Source organism: Notamacropus eugenii, chromosome 1, assembly GCF_028372415.1.
Source record: "Notamacropus eugenii isolate mMacEug1 chromosome 1, mMacEug1.pri_v2, whole genome shotgun sequence".
Classification (NCBI taxonomy): Eukaryota; Metazoa; Chordata; class Mammalia; order Diprotodontia; family Macropodidae; genus Notamacropus; species Notamacropus eugenii.
This window is the reverse complement of record NC_092872.1, coordinates 127,978,970-128,006,896: the sequence shown is the minus strand read 5'-3', so window position 1 is coordinate 128,006,896 and position 27,927 is coordinate 127,978,970. Positions and strand designations below refer to the sequence as shown.

The following is a 27,927-nucleotide window of genomic DNA, read 5'->3' as shown; positions in this document are numbered from 1 at the left end:
CCGGGGTGGTGTCTCCTACAAGATGAGTCATTCCAAAGCAAATGGTCTTGGGAAATGATGGAGGAGAGACAGGGAAGAGAGGGAAAAACAAGAGAAAAATCTCCCTTACTGCCCCTTGACCAACCCCTTACGAGTATAAAGAGAAAGCCAAAGGTTGATCCCCTTGCAAAAGTGGCATTGTCTTCCCACAGGGGTCTCTCCTTTAGCTTGTCAGAGGCCACACTTAAAGCTCTCTGGCCACCAAATCCAGAGATTGAAAATGAGTATTTTAAAGGTCACTGAGGGTGTAGCTAGTCTTCAGTCATTCATTGCAAGCCACCCTCCAATGCCATGAGGGAAAATTTTTCCTCATAGCAATTTGGTTTAAAATATTGACACCCAAAAGAAGAAAATATTAACACTTTATTATCTCTTTTACCTCTTCTGTGATTTTGTCACCTGGGCTATTAGGGAAAACCAAGCGATCAGGGATGACCTAAGCAATCTCCCTCCCTCTCCAGCAGAGAAAGATCAAGTCCACTTCTAGTGAGGACCTCGCTTATTCCCAGCTGCATTATATGATGGGTTAGGAAGAAGGTCCCATCTTCTTTTCTCAGGGACAGTTCACTGAGGCATGGGATGTATTATGAGCTTTGGCATTGTCACAGGGAAACAAAGGCCATATACAAGTCAAAGGGAAAATGAGAGTGTAATTCCTGTTATTGTAAATAATAGAGCACAACCATGCAATTTGGTCCAGGGTGAAAAGAGAATGTAATTAAATCTTCCCATTATTGAGGAGAAGGCCTTGAAAAAGCAGGGGGGGTAAGAGGTTGTTGAAGGAGAATAACACATGAAGCAAGGATGTTGGGCTGGATCAGTTCAGCATATGAAATAGTCAGATAGCACTGTGGGACTAAAAAAGAAGGCATGGTCCCAATATTCAATTCAGAGAACAAGGGTAGGAATGACTGAAGGTTGGCTTTCAGGCAAGATAGAAGTCTTTACATGAGATAGAAGGCAGTGTTAGTATAGCTACGGATATAGATATGGGATAGAAGGACGTTAGTAATGGAGACAGAAGGGAAAGATTATAAGAGGAGAGAATTTAACGAGGGCACAGAACTCAGTGGGAGGACAAGATCTAAAAGAATAAGGACCAATGAGATGGGACAGAAGTCAGTGAGGGTAATGAGGGATAAAGCTCAGTATGAGAAATGGGCCAGTGGAGAGATAAGAAACAGGACCATGATGCCCCCTCTACACTGTAAACTCCAGTGATGATGCCCTATTAACTCTAGGATCAAATATAAAGCTGTCTGTCATTGAAAGCTCTTCATAGCACCTCCTTCCCCTCTTTCTAGTCTTTTTACACATTACTCCTTTCCACGCACTCTATGGTCTAGTTGTCCTGGCCTACTGGCTGTTTGTCACACAGGACACTCCATTTCCCATCTCTGTAACTTTGCACTGGCTGGAATACTTTCCTGGAGTACTGTCCCTTCTCCCCATCTCCCCTTAGACTCCTTGGCTTTCTCCTATCTAGACTGAACCCTAAGTATCTTCTGCAGGAGGTCTTTCCTATCCAGCTGGTAGATGTCCATTCCAAGGATACTTTGTATCTACTTTATAAAAATCTTACTAACATATGCTTGTGTTGTTGTATCTTCATTAAAACGGAAGCTCTTTGAGGAAAGGGACTTTTTCTTTATAGCCCCAGTTCTTAGCATAGTGCCCAGTATATTGTAAGTACTCAATAAACGTTTGCTTGATTGAAAGAAGTCTGTGAGGGACACAGAGTATAAGGAGGACAAAATTCAGCACAGAATTCAGTAAGGAGACAGAGGATGGGGAGGAGAGGTCAGTAGGAGTCAGATCAGAGAAAGGGAGGTTGATAGAGAGAAAAGGAGTCAGTGGGTGGGAGGCCTTTCTTGATTCCCTGAGTTCTTAATGGTCTCCCTCTCCCCTCCCCCCCCAGAACAGCTTTTTATTTACTTTGTATGTATTTTGTATTTACTTATCTCTGTACATGTTGTTTTTCAGCCTTTGCAGAATGTAAGGTCACAGGAGCAGGGATTCACCCCTCCAGACACTTATTAGTTTCGTATGTCACTCAACCTCTGCCTAACTCAGTTTTCTCATTTATAAAATGAGGATAATAATTGCACCTACTTTCCAGAGCTGCCAGAAGAATAAAATGAGATAATACAGGTGTTTACGTGGCGTTTTAAGCTTTAGAAGCTTAAGCTTTTGAGGAATCCTATATTTGTAAAACTAAAAGCATCATATAAAGGCTGGCTGCTGTTGCTGCTGCTGCTTCTGCTAACACCACCACCTCCTCCTCCTCCACCACCACCACCACTACTACTGCTTATTACTACTACCACCACCATCACCAATACCATTATTGCTGATGCTGCTGCATCTTTCTTTGCACCTTTAGTTCTTGGAATATTTTGTTGTTACTTTTCTTGACAGTTACTGCAGTGGTTTGCCATTTCCTTTTCCAACTCATTTTACAGATGAGGAAACTGAGGCAAACAGGGTCACACAGCTAGTGTCCGAGGTAAAACATGAACTCAGGAAGATGAACCTTCCTGACTCCAGGCTGGTTCTATCCAGCGCACCACCTAGCTGCCCCCTCGGAACACAGAAGGTGCTTATTAAAAGTTTATTAATTGACTGGAGGCTGGATGGGCTTGCATCCCTTCCCTCCTCTCCCCTCCTTGCCCCTTTCTCAGCCCTTCCCCTCTTGCTCTTCCTTGTCTCTCCCTCCTCTTTTAGCCCCTCCTCTCCTCTCTTCTCCTCCCCTCCCAGCCTTTTCTCTGCCTTCTCTCTCAAACCTTTCCCCTTTCTCTTCCTTCCCTCATCCCTTCTCTTAAATCCCTCTCCCGTCCTTCTTTCAACCCCTCCCCTCCCCTGCTCCTCTCCTTCTCCACCCCTCCCCTCTCTCAGCTCCTCTCCTCCTCCCTGCCCCTTCCCCTTTCTGAGTTCCCCCTCTCAGCCCCGCTCCTCCTCCCCTCTCTTTCTCCACCCCTCCCCTCTCCCAGTCCCTCCCCTCCTTCCTCCCACCCTCGGCCCCGCCCCTTCCTCCTGCCCCGCCCCCTATCCGGCCCCGCCCCTCTCCTCTAGGCGTGGGCACGCAGTCCCCGCCGCTGCCTGCCGCTGCCCTGGGTCTTCTACTCGTGCGGTCCCAAAGTTCCGGCCTTGGTGCTGAGGGGGAAGGTTTAGACCGACGGACGCGGTGGCCGGCGATGGGCGCGGGGTGAGTCCGGAGAGGGCCTGGAGAGAGCTAGGAGTAGGAGCGCTGGGGTCTGAGGAGGTGTGTGGAGGGGCGCGGGCGTGGGGGCGTGCAGCACCTCAGTCCGCCCCCTTCCTCCGGGCCCCCGCGGCCCGCGGCCTCCACCTGTGCTCAGGCTCCGGTCTCGGTCTCTCCCGAGGCGGAGGCTCGCTGGGGCCCCGCCCGCAGCCTTTGGGCCTCGGCCTGCCCCGCCCCCGGGGCCAACGACTGTCCGCTTCCCAGTGCTGCCCCCCCGCCCGCGGCGCCGGGCCTCGACTGGGTCCTGGGGGGAGGCCCGGACTGTCGGCTCGCCGGGGGCCCTGGAGACACCCCCCCCAGCCCCCGGCCTGGAGCGGATTCCGAAGGGCCCCCCAAGCCTCGGGACCCAGCCGGACCCCAGCCTTCACTAACCCCAAACGCAGACCACCCTTCCCCGCTCGGCGGGTTAGCTTCTGTTTAGCCAGTTTTGTGTCAGACCAGTCAGTCAGCTGTCGTTTATTAAGCACCTGCTGTATGCCAGGCTTTGTGCCGAGAGCTGTAAGGGAGCCTGTAACGGAAGCCGCGGCTCCCCTCCTGCAGCGGCCCCTCTGCGGGGTGGCTGCCCGGTGCACCGGCGCCAGGACTGGCCAAGTGCTCTCTTCTGGTCCCTTCTGCTCTGTCCTCTCCATTCTGGTGAGAAAAGCCGACCCCAGAAAGTTGGAGTGACTTACCTGCCTTGGGCACCGTCTAAAATGTGAAGAATCATTTACAGCCAAGTTGGGGGGAGGGGCACTTTTAGTTTAATCTGCATTATTAACGTTTTCTCCACAAGTCCAGACAACAGAGAGCAGTATCAGTATCATGCAGTTTCTGAGCTGTGAATACTAACACTGAAAAAAAAATTTTTTTTAGCCGCTTTCCTAAGCCAGAGTTGGCCCTAGTGCAGACCTGGCACTCAGTAGAAGCATTTAAAAGGTGCTTTCTTTACATATTTCATTTGGTGCTCACAGAGGTCTATCCTATAAAGGTGTCTCTCTCTGCGTCAGCAGATATAACAGGTTCCGGAAAGGTGAAAGGCAATGTGATGATGTAAGAGCCCAAGTTTAGGAGTCAGAGATCTTACGTTTTAATCCTGGATCTGCTGCTACCTAGCAGTAGCAACCTTGGACAAGACCAAGTGTCAGTTTTTTCATCCACAAAATGATCACGTCTGACTGTATGTAAAGTTCTAAATCCCAAGTCACAGAGAGGGATTGAGGGAGCTACTGTTGAACCCAGATCGCATCTAGATCACTCAGTCATGCTACATTATCTCCTTTCTTTAATGCTGCTATAAATGTTTTTCTCAGTTGCCATCAAAATAAATATAACAAAGTTGCATACAACTTTTAAGAGAAAACTTAGTATTGAAGCTAAGACATTTTAGGTTAAACTCTTCTTTCCCTTCAGAAGCGATAATCACAATACCCTGGTTTTTGTTCAGTTAAGTTCCTCTTGGTCCGCCTCAATTGTGTTCTGGTTCTTAGTTCTTTGTGTTGATTCTAACTGGTCTTTTGTTCATGTTAGAGTGTTTCTATGCAACATTGGCCAGACTTGCTTTGTGGTCTTTGAGAAATCAGTTAACCTCACGGAACTTCAGTTTTCTCATCTGTACAATGAAAGGGTTGAAGCTCTAAAATTCTTTCCGTTTCTAAATTTTTCAGGGTTTTATGCACTGGTGCACTGGAAAGAATGTTGGATTTGAGATCAAAGGATGCAGATTCAGATTCCATCTCTCTCGTTGTTCAGTCTTGGCCAGCTTTTCATGACCCCATTGAGGGTTTTCTTGGCAAAGACACTGGAATGGTTTGCCATTTCTTTCTCCAGCTCATTTTACAGATGAGGAAACTGAGGCAAACAGTGACGTGACCTGCCCAGGGTCACACAGCTAATAAGTGTCTGTCTGAAACTGGATTCGTCAACTCAGACAGAAGTTTTTCTGATTCTCATCCCAGCACTCTATCCACGCCTAGCTGTCCTTCTGTCTTTTATTACCTTGGGCCAATCATTTATCCTATCTCAGCCTTAGTTTCCTCAGTCTGTAAAATTGGGGGATTGGTTTAGGGGATCTCTTAAATCCCTTCCAGCTCTAAACCTGTGATCTTACATTCTTGATCTGACAGTTGTTCCCTACACCTGTAGTAGTAATAGTTGTTTATAAAATAGCCAACGTTTAAGTTTTGCAAGGTGCTTTAGATACATAATCTTATTTGGTCCTCACAGCAACCCTATGTGTTAGAAACTTATTATCCCCATTTTACAGATGAAGAAATAGAGTCTGAGAGAAGGTAAGTTACTTGCTCAGACTCTGACAGCTACGAAGTGTGTGAGGTGGGATTTGACCTTTTCTTGACACCATGCCCTGTACTCTATCCACTGTGCCACCTAGTGATTCAGAGTTTGCAAAGTGCTTCCAGTATGTGATCTCATTTGTATTGACTTGTCAAAATATTCTTCATATAGGATAAAACAATGTAGAAAAAATAAAATCAACTCACGCTGATCAACTGAGGAATGAAACTCTTTAACATTTAAGAAGGTAGGCTTTCCTCACTCAAAACTATGACTCTTTATTAATAGTCATAATAAAGATGGAAGAAGGAATTCAGGGAAATATGGAGGAAGGTTTTGTAAAAGTAGCAGTCTGACCTATAATAATAGCTAAACATAAACTTTCTTTCCTTTTCAGTCCTATCCTTAGCCCCAAATCCCAACAAAATAAAACTCTCTTTCACTAAGGCAGGTGTCTTCCAGGTGTTGATTTGATTAAAACAGTTCATATTAATAATGTACGTCCAAGATGCTTTAGGGAGATTTTAAAACTTGTGAATCTCCAGCTAGTAAATTCTGTGAGACATTTTTTTAAACAAGGAGATTTTTGTGTTCCTTAATCCTTGTAGTTCTCTTCTTGACCTCCCCAAAACTAATGATCCAGAGTAAAATAAGGTAGGAGTCAATATTACCTAATAGCAGAGAGCTTACATATAATTCATCTCTCCTGCCTCAGGTAAGTAATCCTGCATCAGATAGGACTCAGGAAAGCAAAAAGCATCTTAGGGAGAAAGGACAGGTGGATATAGTGAATATTTCAAACTTGAAAAGAAAATTGTAGAAAGAGAAGTATTATTTCCATCTATGGAAGTTATTAGGGTATAGTTCTACCTTTAATTAGCTGTGTAACCTCAGACTTAACCCCTCTGAGAGGAAACTTCTTCTTTAAAACTAGGAGATCTTTAATCAAATATTTTGTGATTCTGAGGTATTTGGATGGAGGTGGGGAGTAGACTGGTCTTGGTCTTCTTTTTAGGATGAATGAAGTGGATTTTCTCTGTTGGCTTCCATCCTAACAGGCTAAACCCTACATAAGTTAGAATCTAGCAGCAATTTTATCTACCTTTCTAAAATTGAAGATTGTCTCCAAAGCTCTGTGCAGCTAATGGATATTCAGTGCTAATTAGAAATTGTTGCCAGGGCAGTTACTCTACTAAGAATTCCTCAGGAAGCTGTGGAGGACCCACAGTGACCTTCAGACCTGAGGATTTCTGGCTGTAATGTAGAGTGGTAGTTTTCATCTGGGAGCTATCCTTACTCTGTGAAACTTAATAGAAACATTTTGCCTCTACCACTGCTCCAGAGATACATAGCGTACAGAGAAGGTGATGTTTGTTACGTATTTTTTATTTATTCATTTCTAAAATTTATTTAATATTTTTATTGCTTAGGTTCGAGTACCTGCTGTCATCCTAAGGAATGGTAGCAGACCCTAAGTAAAGCTGATCCCTTATACATTTTTCACAGTGTATGTGTGTATATATATATATATATATATTATGTGTATATATGATTATTGGTACTAAGTACTAGTACATAACCTAGATATTTGTTGATTACTGACATGTTGCTGCTTGAATGTTGCCTGCTAGAATATCTCTGGCCTTTCTCCCTTTCCTCTCCCATTACCCAGTCCTCTTAACCAACTAGAGCATGACTCCAGAGTCTTTCCCTTTATTGTCCATTCCTACTGCTGTAGATGTATTTTCTTCTCACCTCTGTTGAGTTTAGCTCCTCATCCATGCCACCTTAGAAGTTGAAAAGGAACTCAGAGGCCAAACAGGAATCCACTCTCTAACATACCCAACAAGAGGTTATCCAGCCTTTTCTAGAAGAACTCTAGTGGGGGAAGGACTCTGCAGACAGTCCCTTCCGCTTTTGGACAGCTCTGATAGTTCTTTACAGTGAACCGACATTCTGCAGCTTCCACCCATCACTTCTAGTTCTGCTCTCTGGAGGCAAATGAAAGAAATCTAATTCCTCTTATACATGGCAGAGATTCTTGAAGAGAGGTATCTTAGCCTGCCAGGTGTTTTTTTCTTTTCTGGGTTTGTCAATGGATTGTTTCACTAACCATCCCCAAACAGCCTTCCCTGGCTAACACTCTTTATATTGTTTCCTCTTATTAGAATATAAGCTTTTTGAGGGTAGGGACTATCTCAATTTAGTATTTTTACCTCCAGCACTTAGCACAGTACTTGTCACATCATAAGCGTTTAGTAAATACTTTTTTGTTGGTTAGTTCTTTATTCCAGGCTAAAAATAGCCTGTTTAATTTAGTCTTTCTGTATATGGCATGATCTCAACCATCCTGGTTGACTCCTAGGTACACTCTCCAACCTACTTGCCAATTTCCACAGCTGCCCTTTCCTGTGCCATTAATCCCTTTAGGATTAATTTTCTGAAAGACAGCTGTTTAACCCAGTATTTCAGTGAGCCCCTATCATTTCCCTGCTATACCACGTTAGACTTATAGCATTGTTCAAACATTTTTTAAAGGTGAACACGCACCATAATATATAAAATGTAATACAAATGCAAGGTACCAGTGTGTATCTGTGTATGTGTGTGTATTTAAATTGATCACAGACAGGATGGATTTCTGTATTGTCTGGAGACCAAGATTATTAGAAAGTTGATTTGGTGGGGGAAGCCAAGAAGGCTAGAAACTACGTGAGACCAATTAGTGTTTTAAACAAACAAAATTGTCTTATTGTATCGGCCTCCTCAGGTGGTGAGAATGGCTGCCCTGCCCCAAGAAAACAAATGTCTTTCCTTTTCGGTATTACAGCCCACTTCACTGGAGGGAGGTTCTTATACCGGATTTAAATTGGAATATTTTCCATGTCTTTGTATGAAGGACTCAACACATGGATCAACTTTCAAAAACTAGATTTAGACTGGTAAATGGGAGTGTGTGGCAGGAGTGTCTGCCTCTCCACATATCCCTATTACTTCTTCTCTAGAAACAGTATATGTTCAATAGGCTTTTGTGTGCTGCTCTAAGAACCTAATCACAAAATAATTTTTATCGTTCTCATTCATGAACTTAGGGAATGTAACTTGATTGTTGGGGACCATGTGTATTGTAATTTAAGGATCAGTAAAAACTTAGCAGAAGAGTTTGCCTGATCCTTGTTGTTAGTTCCTGAATGCACATTAGCACATCCACATGACATGTTAGCTTTTTTGAAAATTAGGAATTCTAGCACCTTTGTGGTAAAAAAAACTGAACATGAAACCATTTAGATATCTTCACATACTCTTCTGAAACCTTTTGATGGATATGTGTATATTTTTGCATTATCAATATATACATACCACTTTTTATTCTGTTTTTTTTCTACTTAACATTATTTCCAATACATACACATTTTCACATATTGATGTAATCTACACAGTTGGCATTTAAATGGCCACGTGGTGTTATGTCGCCTGAATACACCATAGTATGCTCAGCCTCTGTTTTGGGGATTTTGCATCATTCCCAATTTTCACAAGTACATGCTTATGCTTGCTTTTTACCAGAAGCAGTACACAAGGTCAACTCATGACTGAAGATTATTTCATTGTGCATTTAGTAGTGATGCTGTCAGTGACTTATGACAGTATTTCCCAAAGTGGAGTCTTCAGATCTTTTATGGTCCACCTGATATGACTAGTAATCCTGGGGGAAATCTGAATGCAAGCAATATTTTCTCCTGGAAAATATTTATTGTTCAGTGTTTGCTAAATGAAGCATTTTTGGGAGATATGGAAGTAAACTTAATTTTCCAATTCCCTTTACCTTAGAGTCATTCCATATATGTAGACCCTGTAAACAAGGGATCAGCAGTGGGCAAGATTTGTCCCTCTGGCCATAGTTTCCAATCTCGTATCTAAATGATCATTGATTCGTTTTATCAATATATTTCAAACTCAGGAGTAATCTGTGGCCAAAATAATTTTAGAATTGCTTCCCTAAGTACCTGAACTCATTTATCTTCCACTTTTCAGCTTTTCCTATTCTTGTAATGCTAGAGTACAGGATTTACTTTTTTCCCCTTTGTCTCAGTTTGGAAAATAAAAAAGCTTTTTTTCTATACGTAAACAAAATATTTTTTTTTTTGCAGCATTTTCTCATTTATAGCCGTGTGTACAATTGCCTCTTGGAAATACAGACATTTTCATCATGCCGACTGTGGTGGTGATGGATGTGTCACTCTCTATGACTCGACCTGTCTCTATCGAGGGATCAGAAGAATATCAGCGAAAACACCTAGCAGCCCATGGTTTGACTATGTTATTTGAGCACATGGCCACCAATTACAAGCTTGAATTTACAGCCTTGGTGGTTTTCTCATCACTTTGGGAATTGATGGTCCCTTTTACAAGAGATTATAACACTCTTCAGGTAAAGTCAGTCAGCATGCATTGATTAAGTACCTATGTACCAGGCATTGTACCAAGCATTGGTACAGTAAGAAATGGAGTATTTTCTGTATTAATTAGATTGAAGCAACAAGCATTGATATAATATTTTGCAATCTATCTGGAATTACAAGGCTAATGGTCCTTAATAGCAAAGCATGACTAGATGTCTACAAATAGTAGTGGACTAGATTCTCCTGGTGGATCTTAAAACCTGACCTGATAGACCTCTAAGCTTTTCCCTAGTCATGCTTTCTCTGTAATACAACTATTCTCCATGGAGTTAACAGAATTCCCAGAGAGAATAAAACAGATAGCCATAGGCCACATCCTTCTGTACTGCACTCATAATCAAACACTCCCTTTTCAGACACTCTTTTTCAGGGGTTTAGCATTTCTAAAAATACTGGAAATAGTTGGATATATTTTTAAAAGATTTCGAGTTTAATGATTCCTTGTTTTGGAGTAGCTGTAGCTCTTTAGCCATAAAGGTATAAACTTGGATGGGCTATTTGGAATCCCATCAAGTAAAAAGAAGGAATAAAAGAATAGTGAAGTGTTAAACGTTCTCTTTATTAGTAGTAGCATTAAAAATAGCTCTTATGTATGTGTGTGTGTTTACATATGTATATGTGTGTATGTATGTTTGTGTGTTATGCTTTAAGGTTTACCAAGTTCCTTATATGCATTATTACCTCAGTTGATCCTCACAACAACCCTATGCAGGAGGTGCTGTTTTTATCCCCATTTTATCGATGCAGAACGTGAAATTAAGTGACTTTTCCAGGACCACAACTAGCGTGTGAGAGGCAGGATGGGAACCTGGGTCTTCCTGATTTCATATCCAATGCTCTATGTCTGAAAAAAGTTAAAACCTCTCACAGTTTTTTTTAGAGGATAACTTAGAATTTGCACTAGCTGGATTTTAGGAATATACTGTTCCTTATGTAATATTATCATCTTGAATAGTTCATGCTGTTTTTATGGAACTAGTTAAGCAGTAAAGAATAATGAATAACTCTTTTATCCAATCAGGAAGCACTGAGTAATATGGATGATTACGATAAAACATGTTTAGAATCTGCATTACTTGGTGTTTGCAATATTGTTCAACAAGAATGGGGTGGCTCAATTCCTTGCCAGGTAACAATTCATTTTCATTTCACTGAATTTCAAAAATTAAATTTGATTCAAGATGGATTTTATAATTTCTATAAACTTTGCTATATTTCTACATAGAGAAATTTGTTAGATAATTTCTTTTCTTATAATCTTTGTTAATTTCTATAAACTTTACTTATATGCTTACATTTGGTATATCATTTGAAAGAAAGTGCTAAGTTGTATATTCAGACACACCCAAATTAGGTGTAATGGAAACTGTACTCTTAGCAGTAAGTACACTGTAAACTTAATACTGTTTTCTGTAGAGTTTAAAAGGATGCTTCGGTTGAATTTTAGAATTACTTTCTTAGGGTTAATGAAATTTTAGTATCTACCATGTACGCAAAATGTGCCTTATTAAATCAGACTGGAAGAGACCCTCAAGCCAGTTTTTTACCTAGAGTTATATGTAGAATTAAAGTTGATCTAATCAGCTTGCTTGTCTGGTTATCCCTGTAAACTTTCCATTTTTAAATAAGATAGCAGTTAGAAGTAGCAAAGAGGCCTTCTAGCCTCGAGAAAGATGCCTGTGAAAGTAGATACATTGAAAATTGACAGCCAAAGCCATTGCAGAAAACTGGAAATAGCCTTACTGTCCAGCAGTAGAGGAATGATCAAATAAATTGTGGAACATTAAGATAATGGAATACTGTAACGAAATGAAGGCTAACAAGGAAGAAGAATACCAAGAAATCTGGAAAGATCTTTTTGAAATAATACAAAGTGAAAAAAGCAGTGCCAAAAGAATAGAGGACACATAAACCATGACCATGTGTGAAGAAAAGGGGATGAAAAAGAATAGATAGAAAAATCCTATTGAGAACTTAATTGTAAATGTTTATTAAGAAAGTTTAGTTGGTTTTATTGATGTTTAATACTATATTTTTAATAAAATAATTAAATTTTTAAGTGACAGTAGATAGCCAGGGAGACAAAAGAAGAATTAGATTTGTTCTTTTGTCCCCAAACGTATCAAAAATGATGAATTCACAGATCCTGTGAAGTCTGTTGTTCAAAGGTACTATGCTGGCTTGTAACAGTACAGATACAGTCTTTTGGAAGGCATCAACCATTTGTTTAAGTAGCTCATGTAGCAGTTGTTTCAGTTATGTGCTATAGCTTCTCATTTTTATCCCTTCTAATTTGGTATTGATTTTTAGCTTTGCTATAAAAAGCTGATTGTCTGCCTTTAAACACAATTGATTCAGAAATGATACCTCCATTAGTAGGTTACTAATTTCCTTTCTATTAGAACATCGTTAGTTCCACTTTTGATGAGGTTACTTGGTATTTGACATGGCCTGTACCTACTAACTTTCTTTGTGAAGATTTTCAGAATATATAGTTGTGAGGCCTCTGTATAATCTACAAGCCTTCCATCTCTCATTTCTTAGCCCTGGAGCATGTTTCACTCTTCCTCCTATGGAATCTTAGAAAGTTCTTTCTTGAATTTCTCTGCCTCTTTATCCCCTGCAGCAGATCTGAGTTAGCACACAGGCTGCAGTTTCTTTGTGATGGTCTATCTCCAGTGTTTGCCATGAGCATTATGATACCAAATGAACAAACGTCCTATTGAACGTTTCTTGTTTTGTTTAGGCTCGTGGTAAAAGCAATTGAACTTCCTTCCCACTTCTCTGCACATATTTTGTTGTATCCTTCCATTTGTAGCAGCAATATCAAAATCAACAAGCTTTAGTTACTCTTAGAGTAAGTGTGCATTGGCACGCAGAGTGAGAATTCCAGCAGTCATTTTTATAGGCAGTAATTAAACCATTATTCTTAGCACTCCGCCCCTTTTTCTATAATAGTCATGGCAGAAATGGAGCACCAAAGGATTGAAGGCCATCTTGTATTTTTCTTTGTTTTATGAGTCACCTTGGCTAAAGATTTCATTACTGTGTGGTCAGCTTACTGGTAATGAGAAATTAGTTAAGTTGGTCCTCAGAAAGTCAACTTAGAATGTTACCAGGCCCATACTTAAAGCTATTCCAGTTTAATCAAACATAACAGAGCTCACAGGCCTCTGGCTTAGCCTTGGAGACCCCAAGGTCACCTCCTTTGCTGCCACAGTGGAATAGTACTATGTGGGTGGCCTTGCATATAGCGGGAAATTCATAAAGAGTTGTTGAACTGAAATCAACCTGAGATTGCTGTATGAATCTTTCAGCAGTTCTGGCTCAAAATTATTTTGTGTTTTTTATTAAGAAAATCAGTCTGCAAATGATATTTGTTATTAATAATAATTCATTTTAGCATGTAGTTACTGGACTGGTTTGGTTTAATGTGAGATTTGGTTACCAAGTTTTTAGGTAACTATAATATGTCTGTTATCAGGATGCAGCACATACTTCCCATTTTGGCATTATGTATAATGTTTCCTCATCACACAGCATGTGGCAGAGTCTGTGTCATAAGGAAAGATGAAACATCAATCACTTGGTGGTGCCTGGAAGATGTAATTGCCTTAGGGTGAATTGACTGTCCTCTTGACAGATTACCCTTTCAGGTGCCCTCCCCCCTTAGCAGTTGTTCTCTCTTCAAAGTAGCATATTGCCATTTTGTTGTCTTTACAAGTTGTTAAATAAGCACATAAGTAATCCTGTACTGGTGGTCCTTTGTTACCAAATACCCAGTTAAGGGAGACTGAAAACAGTCACACTGTATGTAAACAGAGAATACTCCCCAAAAATGTGCTACAATTTCACAGTGCTTAGAGAGTAATGAAGAAATCAATAACTTTTGTAATTCTGTCTATTCATTACATTGAGTACATTAACATCTGCAGCTAGAGCTGGATGCATTTACGAAAGCTGCATTATACAATTTTTGTATTAAGAGTATAAGAAAATATTTTTATGGAGTTTATAGTTTGGGTATATTCTTTTAGGACAGGGATTGCCAACCTTTTGGTAGTATATGTCCAGAGTTTGACGCTTGTTGTTCTTGTATGACCTGAGAGGCAAGCTGCAGCTGCTTTAGAATGAAGGGGGTGAGTTGATTATCATATACTGGCTGACAAACCCCAACTCAGGAGATAGGAGTCTAGCTGTCAAAATGTAATGAAGCAATTCATGGATCTTGAAGTGTTGGGTTTTTTTAAATATTTAGAAGATCTTGTAGTAGCTAAGGAAAATTAAAAGTGTTAAGTCTTATTGTTTAAGTATATGTTTATTTAAATTACAAATCTTTCCCTTCTTCTGTAAATAGGTTGTTCTAGTAACTGATGGATGTCTAGGAATTGGGAGAGGTTCACTGCGCCACTCACTAGCAACTCACAGTCAACGAAGTGACACGAATAGATTTCCTCTGCCTTTCCCTTTTCCATCTAAGTTATACATCATGTGCATGGCAAATTTGGAAGAGGTAAATTCTTCTACCTTAACATTGAACAGTAACTAGTTCTCCGGAACTAGTAACGATGATTTGATGGAATTCTGCATTGTTGCTACATCACCATGAGGATATACCTGAAGTTGTTTCCTCTGGGCTGTTTCTCATGGGAGATGTTTAGATGATTAATGGTTGAGATGTCCTCTTCTGTAATAAAGTGTCTCTGCTGCTGACTTTTCTCATCTGTGCCTAAAGAAATACTGAAAGAAGTCGACTTGGAGCCTTAGTTTGAGAAAATTATCCTTTTTGTGTTTCATTAATAAACACTTCTCAGTTTTTCCCTGTACATGAATAAGTCCCCTTGGAGGGCAAATCATGAGTAAATACCAATTGTTCCCCTTGAGAGAGTGATGTTTTATATGTGGTGTCTTCATTTTATGAAATGACTTTTCTGTTTTCCTTCAATTGAGACTGTTATAATTGTTTTTTTTAAAGACTGTTAAAGTTATTTTTTCTCTTGTCTGCCATAAAATATTTGGTTTTTATTGTATATGTTATTATAGCCTTGACCTCAGTGAGCTCATATTTATTTGGCATTTTCTGCATCTTTTAAGAGAGATTTTCCTGCTTTGTAGCTCCAGAGCACAGATTCTCTAGATTGTCTGGAACAACTCATAGACTTAAACAATGGTGAAGGACAGATTTTTACCATTGATGGTCCCCTGTGCTTGAAGAATGTACAGTCTATGTTTGGGTGAGTCTGTGTTTTGAATTTAACAACTTTCTTAGAATCTATCATTATAATTTAGCATTTAGACCCCCCCCAAAAATTCTTTTGAATTGTGCCATTGTATTTCCCTATATTGCCCATTTTAAAGATGTAATGATTAGTATAACTGATATTTTTAGGTACAAATGAAATGGTAATGTCGGCAGTTATCTCTTCCCAGTAATTCAGCAGTTTCATAGAAGCATTTGCTCATGGACTTTTTTCCAGTAAATATCTGTATTAAGAATGTCATGTTTCATTGTTCTTCATGAATCAATTGATTAGACTTCAGTTGTGGAGTAATCTTAAAGGAAAACAAGTTTACATCTTTAATTAGTATTTTCAGTTGCTTTTCATTATTACTCTAGCACTTAGTAATGAATTATCATATTTTAGGAAACTGATAGACCTGGCATATACACCTTTCCATGCTGTTCTCAAATGTGGTCACTTAACATCCGATGTGCAAGTCTTCCCCAGACCAGAACCTTTTATTATAGATGAAGAAATTGATCCTATTCCTAAAGTAATTAATACAGGTAATTTTTAAGATATATTTCTGCATAACTTTTTTCTCTGCTTTTCCTGTCGAGCTTCCCTTCCCTCTCCTAGCTTATTTCTTTCCTCTAGGTTTAACACATCATGTTGGTATTGTTCCTAGTCACGATGTTATGATCAGAATTTGCTTTAGAAAGGAGGTTATGATGTCTGAAGGGCTTCCCATCTGGAAATGTTTATGTCAAGAACACAGGTTAATTTCCTGGGGAAAAGAAGTCAGAGAAGATCCTGGCTCTGCCACTTGCTACTACCAAGGGCACACAAGTATTAAGATGTGACGGACTTCACCTTTCTGGACCTCAGTGTTGTCATTATTAAATGAGGGGCTTGGAAGATTTCTAAGGTTCTTTCCAGCTTCTAGTCACATAAGCCAGGCCTAGAGTCAGGAAGGCCTGAATTCCAGGCCAGACTCAGACAGTTTACTGGCTGTGTGTTCCTAGACAAGTTCTTGAATCTCTGTTCGCCTCAGTTTGCTTGTCTGTAAAATGGAGATATCCTCCCACAGTTGTTGGGAGGATCAAAGGAGATTGTATTTGTAAAGCATTTAGCACATTGTATGGCATATGTTAAATGCTATATAAATATTAGCGGTTATCATTATTATTGTTAGTGTCCACAATTGAAATTCATATTCAGAAACTACTTACTATACATACCCAAATGCCATAAAATCTTTAGGACTGGCACCCTTACTGAATCTTCGTGGTGACCTTTGGAATTTCATTAAAACAGTCATTGCCGTAAACAAGGCGAGGCTTCTGGAGTCTCTGGTGCAGGTTTCAGTTCTGATCCTTCCACCCCGAGCTTTCAGTTCCTTTTCTGGGTCTTAGTTTTTTTTTTTCCTGTGGCCCAAGGGGTTTGAATGAATGAGAGATCTCAGACATTCCTTTCAGCTATAAAATATATTAGAATGCTGTTGTTCTGCCGCCAGTACCATGGCTAAGTGAAAAGGATGTGTTGAATTTTTATTTCTTGTAAACACTAGTTAAAAAATGTAAAATGAAAATAATAATAGTTCACTTTATTTGGCATTGTAATGTTTGCAAAGTGTTTTACATTCACTACTTCACTTGATCCTTAATATAGCCATGTGTGCTGGGTGCTCTTACTCGTACCATTTTACAGATGAGGAAACCAAGACTTAGGGATGTGAAATGCCTTGCCCTGGTCACAAAGTAGATGACTGAGGCAGAAGTCAAAACCAAGAGTTCTGATTCCATGCTCCCTCTCGAGTGAAAGATGGCAGGAGTAGAAGAGGAGATGCCATTCAGCCTTTAAATGTAGCACTGCCTGAAGTGAAATCTGTGTCATGCTAGGCTCAAGACTTGGAGGAAATGAATCATTTTTGGATTTTCTTATTTTTTCGCAGAGAAATGATTGGCTTTCTAACAGTTATTCCTAGCCAGGGTTAGCTGAACCCTATTGATTAGAATGCTCTCTTCTTGGTACATCATTGTAAGCCACTTATTATCTTGGTGATGCATTTTCTCCAAATGTCTTTACTTTTGGTGTTGATTATTGTCAGGAAAATTAAGGTATTCCTTCAGAATCTCTTGTTGATGTATTAGAAGTATGTTTTCAGTTCTAGTTAACAACAAGGCTTTGATTTTCATTTAACTTTTCAGTAAATCCAAGGAACTACTTCAGTGTGTATACAGTATAAAAGAAAAAACCAAAATCAGACTCTAGCTATTCATAAAATAAAAAGAAAAATCTCTAAACTTTAGCCATTCATAAACCATTTCATCAACTTTTGGCCTTATCCTTAGTTATTTCCTTCATTTAAATATCCATTCTCCTCCCCTTAAAAAAAAATAAACTGCCACCTTTCCTAAAGATCTGATCAGATCTGCTTTGAAAGTGTTTGGGCTCCCCCTCGTGATCTTCAGTTGAGCTTGTATCTGCTGTTATGACCTTCAGTACATATATTTCCACAGAGAAATGTATAATGTAACTTGAATTCATTGGAAGGAAGATATAACTGCTTTCTTTTCCTGGGAAGTTGTTAATTGAAAAGATACTATGTATCTTCTCTATGTATTGAGAAGATACTATGTAAAAGGAATTCTTAATAACTTCTCCATCTAGCTCATCACACTTGAATTCAGCCAAAAAATTACATTATTGAAATTTCTATTTTTATGTTTAAATAAAATAGAACAGATGCCTAGGGCCTGCCTAACATATGAATTAAAATTATATTGAATCTTTCCTTCCAGATCTGGAAATAGTGGGTTTTATAGATATAGCTGATATTTCAAGCCCCCCAGTTCTGTCTAGGCATCTGGTCCTGCCCATTGCTCTTAACAAAGGTGAGTTTTCCTTTTAACTTTGGGGCATGTATGAAAGTTCTCCTAATCTAAATGTGTTTGAAATGGTCCATACAGTTAAAGAAGGATATTCACTTTATAGGATTTTGGAGGAGAGACTATTGTACTGGGTTAAAAAAAACTGTACAGAGCCTAACAAATCAGAAAAACAATAGTGCTACTCCATTTCTCATGCCATCACTCAATCATTCCAAAGTCTCTCAGAATGCAAAACATTATACAAGGTGCTATGAGGCATTCAGAGTTCCTGAATCTCTCAAGAAGCTCTCTCAGTTTAGATTAAGATGAACCATAATTGAAAAACTCAAGGGATTTGTGAGGGTACTTTCCCCACTGCCCAGCACAAATATTTTATGGTCCCCTCTGGCTTTAGTGGATAGGTGGCCTCTGGGAGCATCCATGACCGAAATATTCCTTATCCAACTGGCTGAGGAGCTTTCCCAGATTTATCTAGGCTGGACCTCAGGCAACATATGATCACTCACCTTTACTCAAGGTCTTTCCAGCTTGGTGCCAGACCTTCCTGAACTTGTATTCTGCAGTCACAGCCTTCACCCAGGGTCACCACCACAGCACGCTGAAACTGTAAAGTAAAATTTCTGCTTGTTGGTTCCTCTACCTTTTAAAGGATCCATTTGAAAACTGAGTTTTACATTCTTTAGATTTTGCATAGTAGCTGTTTATTTATATTAAACTGATTAATTTCAACATTAAATTATTGTAACAACTTTTCATTTCCTCTGAGTTTCCATCAGGATTCTTTGTCCGTTCATTTACATTCTCATTTCCTCTTAAATAGTCACAGTCACGGTTAATATGTGCTTTATGCTTAGTTCTACTTTTTTATGTATGTATCATTTCAGAAAGGTCTTAGATTTCTTGGCATTCCTCGGACTTGTCAATATTAATTACATTATGGTATTCCAGGCATTTTAATTAGAATTCAATTTATCATTTTCCTCCTGTTGGTCATTTGGTTCTATTCTAGTTTTGTGCAACTATGTGTAATGAAAAGCTCTTTTCTTTAAAAAAAAAACCAAACAAACAACTTTCAGTGTATGTTCCTATATTGGAATTATTAGATTAAAGGACATGTGTATTTTTGTAACTTTTATTTCATATTTCCAGATTCCTTTCCAAAAAGATTCTACAAATGTACAATTGCATGACAAAGCCGCCTCTAGTTTTTCAGGGATTTTGTATTTGAACTTTGTCTAACCAATTTCCTCTTTGTTTTTTGCATAGAAGGTGATGAGGTAGGTACAGGTATCACTGATGACAATGAAGATGAAAATTCAGCTAATCAGATTGCTGGCAAAATACCCAACTTTTGTGTCCTGCTCCATGGTAGCCTGAAAGTAGAAGGAATGGTGGCAATCGTTCAGTTAGGGTAAGGATGCTTTGGGTCTATCTAAAGGTCATTCCTGTCTCAGGAATTCTGATTCGATAAATGCAAAGTGAGATGCTTCTCAGATTTGAAGGAAATTGATTTTATTCTATATATTGTGTATTATTTTATATATGTATGCATACATAAATATGTTTATCATATGTGTACACGCACATATTAAAGAATGAGAGCCAAGTTCTCATTCTAGAGGAGACTAAGGGGTAGGGAGATAGACATCTATGTAGATAAATGTATCTAGATGTATATTACATATATGTGTTTATACTGCTATATATACACATATACTTATGTTATAAATAGATCTATGTAGCATATAGATATACATGTTATATGGTATTCTATTGTGTATTATACATAGACACCCATGTATAGATATGTGTACCTCTATATCAATATATCTTTCTCTATAGGTTACTATATATAGGTGCAAAAGGCTTAGAAGACAAAGAGAATGCCCTTAACCCCTTTGCCTCTTCCAGAGATTGCTCTGGCCACAGCAAGCATTGTGCAGACTCGGGATTTTATATCCGTGTTGTAACTGTCTTTTTAGACAAAAAATGAGTATAGAGTAGACTTGTTCAGTATTAGGTTTGGGTTTGGGAGTAAGCAGTTTAGAGATGGCATTGCTAGCCTTGATATTCCTCTGGTTTTCACACAGACCTGAGTGGCATGGAATGCTTTACTCTCAAGCTGACAGCAAGAAGAAATCAAATCTCATGATGTCTCTCTTTGAACCTGGTCCAGAGCCTCTGCCTTGGCTGGGGAAAATGGCACAACTGGGGCCTATTTCAGGTACAACTTTTATGAGGTCCTACTCACAGCTCTCTTTTCCTTCTGTTGCTTTGAAGAAGTTCTCTGGCTACTTTATCCATTCCTTAAGAGGACTCCCTCTTTTAATCACCGTATTTTTTGAATGTGGAATAAACTATCCAGATTTCCTTTTAAACAGAGATTGAAAAGCTAACTTTAAAAAAAAGTAAAACTTCATTTTTGAACTTAGCACATGAATGAGATATTTTAAACTCCAGTAATCCTGTTTCAAAATAAGGAGTTTCTCAGGTTGTTTACAAACAATCCTTTGGAGCATGTTACTTGGAGTGTCTTGAAGTAGACTTTCCCATACACAAAAGAAAATTTTTCTCAATTTAATTCAGTAGTTAATTATTTAGCACATGGAATTTACTTAGCATGCTGCTAAGTGCTTTGGGGGATAGAGAAGAAATATAAGCTACTATATCTACCCACAGTGGGCTTATCACTTCATTGGATAGACAAGACATACTGTATTATTCTAATGTATTGTTCTTTATGGCTTTGGGGAAAAGGAACTACTTGGCACCCTCACCAGAAAGACTGAATCATGAAATGGTGATAGCGAAAGGATATACATAGATTCAAGTGGTATTAGCCACGTAGTGTTCTTGTGTCCCAGCATTACCAGTATTGGCATGCACAGCAGCCTTCTCTGAGCAAAAGGGGTTTGCGTTGTTTGAGACAACAGAATTCAGCGATCCAGTTCCCCTTTGTTGTCTACCTCTATATACAGTCTTATGAGAGGAAGAAGTGTTCATAATGAATTTGTTAGCCCCTTCTAGTGACCTTCATCTCAGGCTTTATGATCCCCATGCTTAACTTCATGTTACAGCAACAGTAGAAGAATCTAGTACAATGAGGAGAGGTTGGTTCATTCTCTGTTTCAAGCAACTAACACACACACACACACACACACACATATGCAGGCATGATGTAAGACAGAGAAGCCAAGTGTATTACATCATCCATTATCTGGAAAAGGAATTCTTAGACCTCTTGGCTATGCATAGTTTCCAGTAAGTCTGCTCTCAAATGATTCAGAAGAACCAGCAAGCTTTAAATCCCATTACACAGACCATAAAAACTATTGGGACAGTATAAGACAGTAAATAACCAGGTGCCAAAATATGTACTGTTGGCATTAAGCACTACTATAAGAATGAAAGTGGTATGGGTGGAATCTGACCTTCCTGGAAGAGAAGGTTTATATTGGCCAGAAGTTAAAAGATGTTTGTATAGTCAGAATGGGTGTACATGGAAGAACGTTGAGGTGAATTTATAGAGAGCCATGAACGCAAGGGTGAAGAACTTATCTTGAACCCGTAAGTTGTAATTAGTAAATACCTGGACCTGTAAATACCTGTAATTAGTAAATACCTTTATTTCTGCAAATAGGTTAAAAACAGAAATGTGGCTCTGGGAGTCTTTAGGGACAATGTTTGAAAGTGACACAGGATGGAGATATTTTTCCATTTAAGTCTTTCTCTGCTTGTCCTTTATCATTTTCTTTGCGTTACTTGCTCATTCTTATGGAGTCTTATGTTCCCTATTAGTTTTAAAAGCAAATGATTAGAATGAGTTCATAATTCTTACAAAAAATGGACAATCTTTTTTTTTTTTTTTTGCTTAGGGGAATCCCAGTTTATTTTTCCTTTGAGTCAGTGACCCAAAAAGTGGCTTTCCATTAAAAAAAGATTTCCCTAGCCCTGTTATAGTTAATGAGAAATTTTTGGAATTTTTTGAGTAGAAAACTAACCTGTCATAAAGCTGTGAATGCTCTGGAGATAATTTCAGTCTAATTTTTCTAGCCTTTCTCGGCTGTTGGTTGACTCTATATACTGATTAGAAGGTTCCTTCATTCTTAGAGAAATGAATTTAATGTCCTCTAGGTATAAACGTTATTTCCTTGACCCAAGCGTGCTAGAGTGTCATTTTTAGAAAGCTTCATTTCATTTAAGATGCCAAAGAAAATCCTTACGGCGAAGACGACAACAAGAGCCCTTTCCCCTTGCAGCCCAAGAACAAGCGCAGCTATGCCCAGAATGTGACTGTGTGGATTAAGCCCAGTGGTTTACAGGTAGCTCATTCTTGTTGCTTTGTCATCAGTGATTGGAGCTCTGTTTGGGGCGGGGGGAGAGATGTGGCAGAGAGAAACGCATACTCCTTCTTGTGAGGATAGTATTCCTTCTGTTCAAACTTAATAACTTTTCAAAATAAAGTCACACCTGTAATTTGCTTCCCACTGAAGCACATTTTCTATTTGTTCTTCCAAAATAAGCAAAATCAAGACAGGCATTTGGGCCACAAGACTAACAAAAGACTTTCTACTCATCCTGTGGCTTTTCTTTGATTTCCTACCCAACAGATACTGGGAGTGAAAAGCTTCTCTTTTGCTTAAGTTCTCTGTCTCTGGTCACATTACCTACACGGCTCCTTGGAAGGAAGGCAGTGAGCCTCATAAAAAAGAAGCATGTACAGAACTTTGAAATTGAAAAAATGTGGCTGAAAAGAAAACTATAGTTATACTTGCCACAGATGCACCTGATGAGTTTTAGATTTTTAAAACGTTTTATACGTGTTTCTTTTTCACAAAATCATTTGCAGATTGACCTGCCTCCCAAAAGGATGTGTGAGTGCTTCATGTTCATTTTTAAATGAACTGAGAGAAAAGCTCTATGCTTGTATTTTAAAAAATACATACAACAGAAATAAGTGAGAGTGAGGTATCCTCACACTGACAGATCTACTAAGTGGAATTATTCTATTTTATTAAATTTGTATGTTCAGAAACATTTCTCACTCTTTTCAACTCTTCCTCTCTCTACTTGATTAATAACAAGTTTTCCCCTCCTTTAATAGACAGATGTACAAAAGATCTTAAGAAATGCAAGAAAACTGCCTGAAAAAACACAAACATTCTATAAGGTGAGAATGATGGGATCACAACTTTGGGAGGGTGAACCAAGTGAACCAAGGTTCTGCTAAACATGATTGGTTGATTACAAGCTTATATATATATTTTAAGACAAGACAATTGGATACCTAGTTTATCCTTCTGCCTCCAGACAAGAATTCTTCTCAATAATTATTTCCGTCTGGGATGAGATACTTCTAAATGTTTGTGAATTCATATCAGGTTTGAATCTCCTAGGACTGTAAATAGCTCCAAAATTTTTTTTAAAAATTGATATCTTTTGGCTTTTGTGTTCCTCATTCCCTAGTGTAGAGCCCTCCCTGTAACAAAGAAAAACAATTGAGCACAACTGAGCAACACAACGATAGTGTGTGCAACATTGTGCATCCATAGTTCTCACCTTTCTACTGAGAAAAAGGAAGTATATTTCATCATTGGCCATTGAATTGGATCCAAATTCACCTGTGTTTAGTATTGTTTTAATTTATAATATCAGTCATTGTAAATACCATGCTTCAAGTTCTGTGTTCTTCACGCTGCATCACTCCATGTAAGTCTTTACTTTTCTCTGAGTTCCTCATATTTATTGTGTCTTGTGGCATATTTGGTTGCATTTCTGTATCACAGTTTGTTCAGCCGTTCTCCTTCCCCCACCCTCGTTGAAACGTCAAACTTTTCTATAGTTTTACCACATAAGTTGTTTCCCAGAACTACTTGTGAAAGATAAGTATTTATGAATTGGCCTAGAAGTGGCTTTAGGGTCATCAGCAGTAATAAAGATACAAAGGAGGAAATTTTGTGATATCTCATAACTCCATGGTCATTCCAGACTATAACTCAAACTCATTTAAAGAGCAGCATGGAACAGCCTGACTTGTCATTTTTGGTGCCATGGCCTCTGAGTATGATTGCTTGGTCTTGGAAGAGTATAATCCATGTTCTGTGCCTTGGAGTGCCCCTTGTGCTGTGTCACACCTCCCATTTACATGGCTTTAATATCATTGTGCATTCTCAGCTTTTGCTCAGACTTTCCAAACATGTTACAGTTCAAAACATAGTGTGATGGACAACATAGCTGGAGTTCATTTCATTTCATTCCCATCAGGGTATTCTGTTCAAAAAAGGAGCCTTATCACCAGTAGGCCTTTCACACTCACCAGCATGGACACACATATGCATAAAAATACTGGTAAATGCATTTTTAAACTTTTGGAAACAGATTTCTTCCAAGCACAGGTAGACACTTAAATACTGGATGTTCTTGTTTTCCCACTACCTGCGTGACTGTTTCTCAGGTCTCCTTTACTGGCTCATCATCTACAACACACCATCAAACTGTGGGTTTTCTCTAACACACTGTCCTCTGGTCCCTCTTCTCTTTCTCTTCTCTTTTTCAGTGACCTCAGTCAGGTTAAATGATCATTTTTGTGCAGATGATTCTCAAAGATCAATATATTCAGTTCTAATCTTTCCCTTCAGCATTAGCCCTAAATCTCCAATTGCCTGTGAGACATTTCAAACTGGACATCCCAGAGGCATCTTAAACTCAATATATCAAAATAGAAATCATCACTTTTCTCCCCAAAGTGATACTATTTGTTTAAAAACCAGGTGTGATTCTAAGGTGATGAGAGTAGGGGTGGGTGTGGTTCATTAATGTTCCTTTTTCCCTAATTCTTTTTTTTAAAAAAATAAAATTTTACTCCTCTTCAAATTTCCCTGTTTCTGTCTAAAGCAACACCATCATAATTCATCTCTCAGACTTGACTCCTCATTCTCCCTTATCCCATCGTTGCAAAACCTTGACCTACCTCCACAAAATCTCTCCCGTCTGACTTTTCTCAACACACATGTTTTGTTGAGTCATTTCAATCACATCCAACTGTTCATCCCCCCATTTGGGGTTTTCTTGGCAAAGATACTGGAGTGGTTTGCCATTTCCTTCTCCAGCTCATTTTACAAATGAGGAAACTGAAGCCAACAGGGTTGGGTGACTTGCCCAGGATGACACAGCTAGTTTGTGAGGCCTGGGATTCTATTCACTGTGCCACTTAGCTGCCCACTTCTCTACTTACTTTGCCACCTTAGTTCAGCCCCTCGATCACCTGTCAACTAGATTGTTGCAACAACTGCCTAAATGGCCCCCTTTCCCCAAATATCTCCCTATTCTAGTCACTCTTTCACACTGCTATCAAAGTGACTTTCCTTAATTGCAGATACAATCATGTCACTCCCTTAATCAACTCTAGTGGCACCCTATGACTTCTAGGATAAAATATAAACCTGTTTTAGTTTTTATAGTTCTTCACAACCTGACCCTAGCTCATGTTTCCAGTCTCAGTGTACATTACTTCCCTCCCCCTCCAACTGATCCAATCAGGCTTGGCCTTCTCTCCGTTCCTCATACAACACTGTGCCCTGACCGCCTCCCGTACCTGTGATGCACTTTCGTTTCACCTCCCCCTTATAGAATCACACTCTTCCTTCAAGGCTCAGCTCAAGCACCTGCAGGGAGCCTTTTTCCAATCTCTCCAACGTCTAGAATTCTGCCTCCCAAACTACCTAATATTTAACTACTTCATTATTATCCTCTTCATATTTATTCTGCATGTGCACATTTGTATCCCCAGAGTTGGTGAAAATTGTTGGGTTTGTTTTTTTAACGAAAAAGACTTGTTCCAAAGTATTATTTCATCTGCATTTTGTTTCAGGAGCTAAACCGTTTACGAAAGGCTGCCCTGGCATTTGGCTTCCTGGATCTATTGAAGGGAGTAGCTGACATGCTAGAGAGGGAGTGCACCCTTCTGCCTGACACAGCCCACCCTGATGCTGCATTCCAATTATCCCATGCTGCCAGGCAACTCAAACTGGCCAGTACCGGTTCCTCTGATTACGCGGCTTATGATCACAATATCACCCCCCTTCAGACAGACTTTTCTGGAAGCAACACTGAAAGAATGTGAACTTGGCTTGTTTGGGGAACGTTTTCTTTAAGAGAGACTTCCAAAGTGGGGAGAGGAGTCAAGATATGAAAACTGTCCAGGTTGGGTTGGAATCATTAACTGAATCTAAAGAATCTCCCCCAAAAAAGTTAGAAGTAGTTAACTCCTTAGCTTCCGTGGTGGGGAGAAGTGGGTATCAAAAGGCTCTGGTTTCTGAAGGACAGTGGTTGTTTGTGCTATGCAAACTTCCTAGGCAGCTTTGGTGGGGAGGGGAGCTCCCTAGATCCTTGAGCAGCTGTATGGAAACTCACCAGTAGGTGCTATCCCTCTAGGACCTCCAGAAAGCGTTTGCTCTCCTGCTTTAAAAGTGAACCAGCAAAAGTACAGGGGTTATCTCTAACATCTGCACTTGCAATGAACTCAGGCAACCAAGAGATTACCCTTGTTAGACCTGGAGCAAAATGGTGATGATGCTGTTTATTTTAAGATACAATTTTAAACAGTGATATGTATAATACATATAAAATTGACTGGGGCTTTTTTTTAAAGTTTTAAGGTAAATGAACAATAAAATGCTTGATTTTACAAAATGGTTTCACTTGAAGACTAATACTTCAGATTTCATTTGTTTTCCAACCTACTTACCCAGTATAATTTTAATTTCCTTGTAATTAACTCATCAGTATTTAAGTCTTAATCTACAGAATTTTAAGAATTTACTGAAATAGCACTGGTTTCAAACAGCATATCCCCTTAAATTCCACTTTCGGTTAGACTGTTGGCGCACAGATTTATTACCTTCCTTATTACTGCATAGGCCAAGGCTCAGTCAAAATCAAGTTCTGGCAAAAAAAATCCTAAGGTAGGAAGAGTTATGTAATTAAAAAAAAAAACAAAACAGCACTGAACTAAGAATGAAGAGATCTGCGATCTGGTCCCAGCTGTGTCACAAACTAGCTACTAATTCAAGCAGCAGCTTCATCCTTCTAGACCTGAACTAATCTACAAAAATAAGAGGACTGGACTTCAAGGGTTCTCAGCCTTCTTTGTCATGGCTCACCTCTCACACCAATGCTTTTAAATGAATAAACTAAAACGTATAGCAGTGCAGAAGAGACCAATTATTTTGAAATAGTTATCAAAATAATTTTTTAAAAACCAAATTCATGGACTCCAGGTTTGGAACCTTTGGACTACATGATCTCTACAGTCTCTTACAGCTGTTTCAATGACTGTGCCACACAGAGCCTCTGAAATTGTGGACAAAAAACATTTCTCATCACTGGCTGTCTGTTTCATAGTTTCCTATGGAAGCAGTGTTGTGTTTGTCCTTCGCTGCTGAAGAAGACCATGCCATCAGAGAAATGACGTGACTTGCACTTGACTTTGTTTTGAGGGAGGGAGGGCTGTGTAGGTCACCAGCCTCACTTCGCCTGAGCCATCTGAATTTAGTGACCTGAAATTTCTCAGGGTGACTAAAGATGACCTAGGATGCACTGGGAGACTTTGGCATTATGCCCAAGGTAGAAGAAGGTGTTAGATAAAAGTTTCATGAAAATACAAGTTAGAATGAGTCCAAATGAAAGCAACTGAATCTGCCATGGAAATACTCCAAAGTGAGATAAAAATCTGATATCCCTATCTTCAGGATTCTGAAAAAAAAAAAGCACCACGGAAA

The 27,927-nt window shown here is 39.2% G+C and overlaps 1 protein-coding gene across 4 annotated transcripts; it reads left to right on the top strand.

The window, feature by feature from the left end:
• Nucleotides 1–3,069: 3,069 nt before the first annotated feature.
• Nucleotides 3,070–26,839, top strand: INTS14 (integrator complex subunit 14). Of its 4 annotated transcripts, none has more exons than XM_072614351.1 (14): nt 3,125–3,244; nt 5,741–5,816; nt 7,000–7,076; nt 9,721–10,001; nt 11,054–11,161; nt 14,390–14,545; nt 15,148–15,266; nt 15,678–15,820; nt 18,059–18,151; nt 19,415–19,559; nt 20,239–20,372; nt 22,352–22,470; nt 23,253–23,318; nt 26,019–26,839. In XM_072614351.1, exons 4-14 carry the CDS (start codon nt 9,780–9,782, stop codon nt 26,268–26,270), a joined length of 1,557 nt encoding a protein of 518 aa, XP_072470452.1. In that variant the 5' UTR covers nt 3,125–3,244; nt 5,741–5,816; nt 7,000–7,076; nt 9,721–9,779; the 3' UTR covers nt 26,271–26,839. The 4 variants fall into 4 exon arrangements, with proteins under 4 accessions (XP_072470434.1, XP_072470442.1, XP_072470452.1 ...); XM_072614361.1 differs by lacking the exon at nt 3,125–3,244 and adding an exon at nt 3,847–3,931; XM_072614341.1 differs by lacking the exon at nt 7,000–7,076 and having other exon boundaries at nt 3,097–3,244.
• Nucleotides 26,840–27,927: the final 1,088 nt, after the last annotated feature.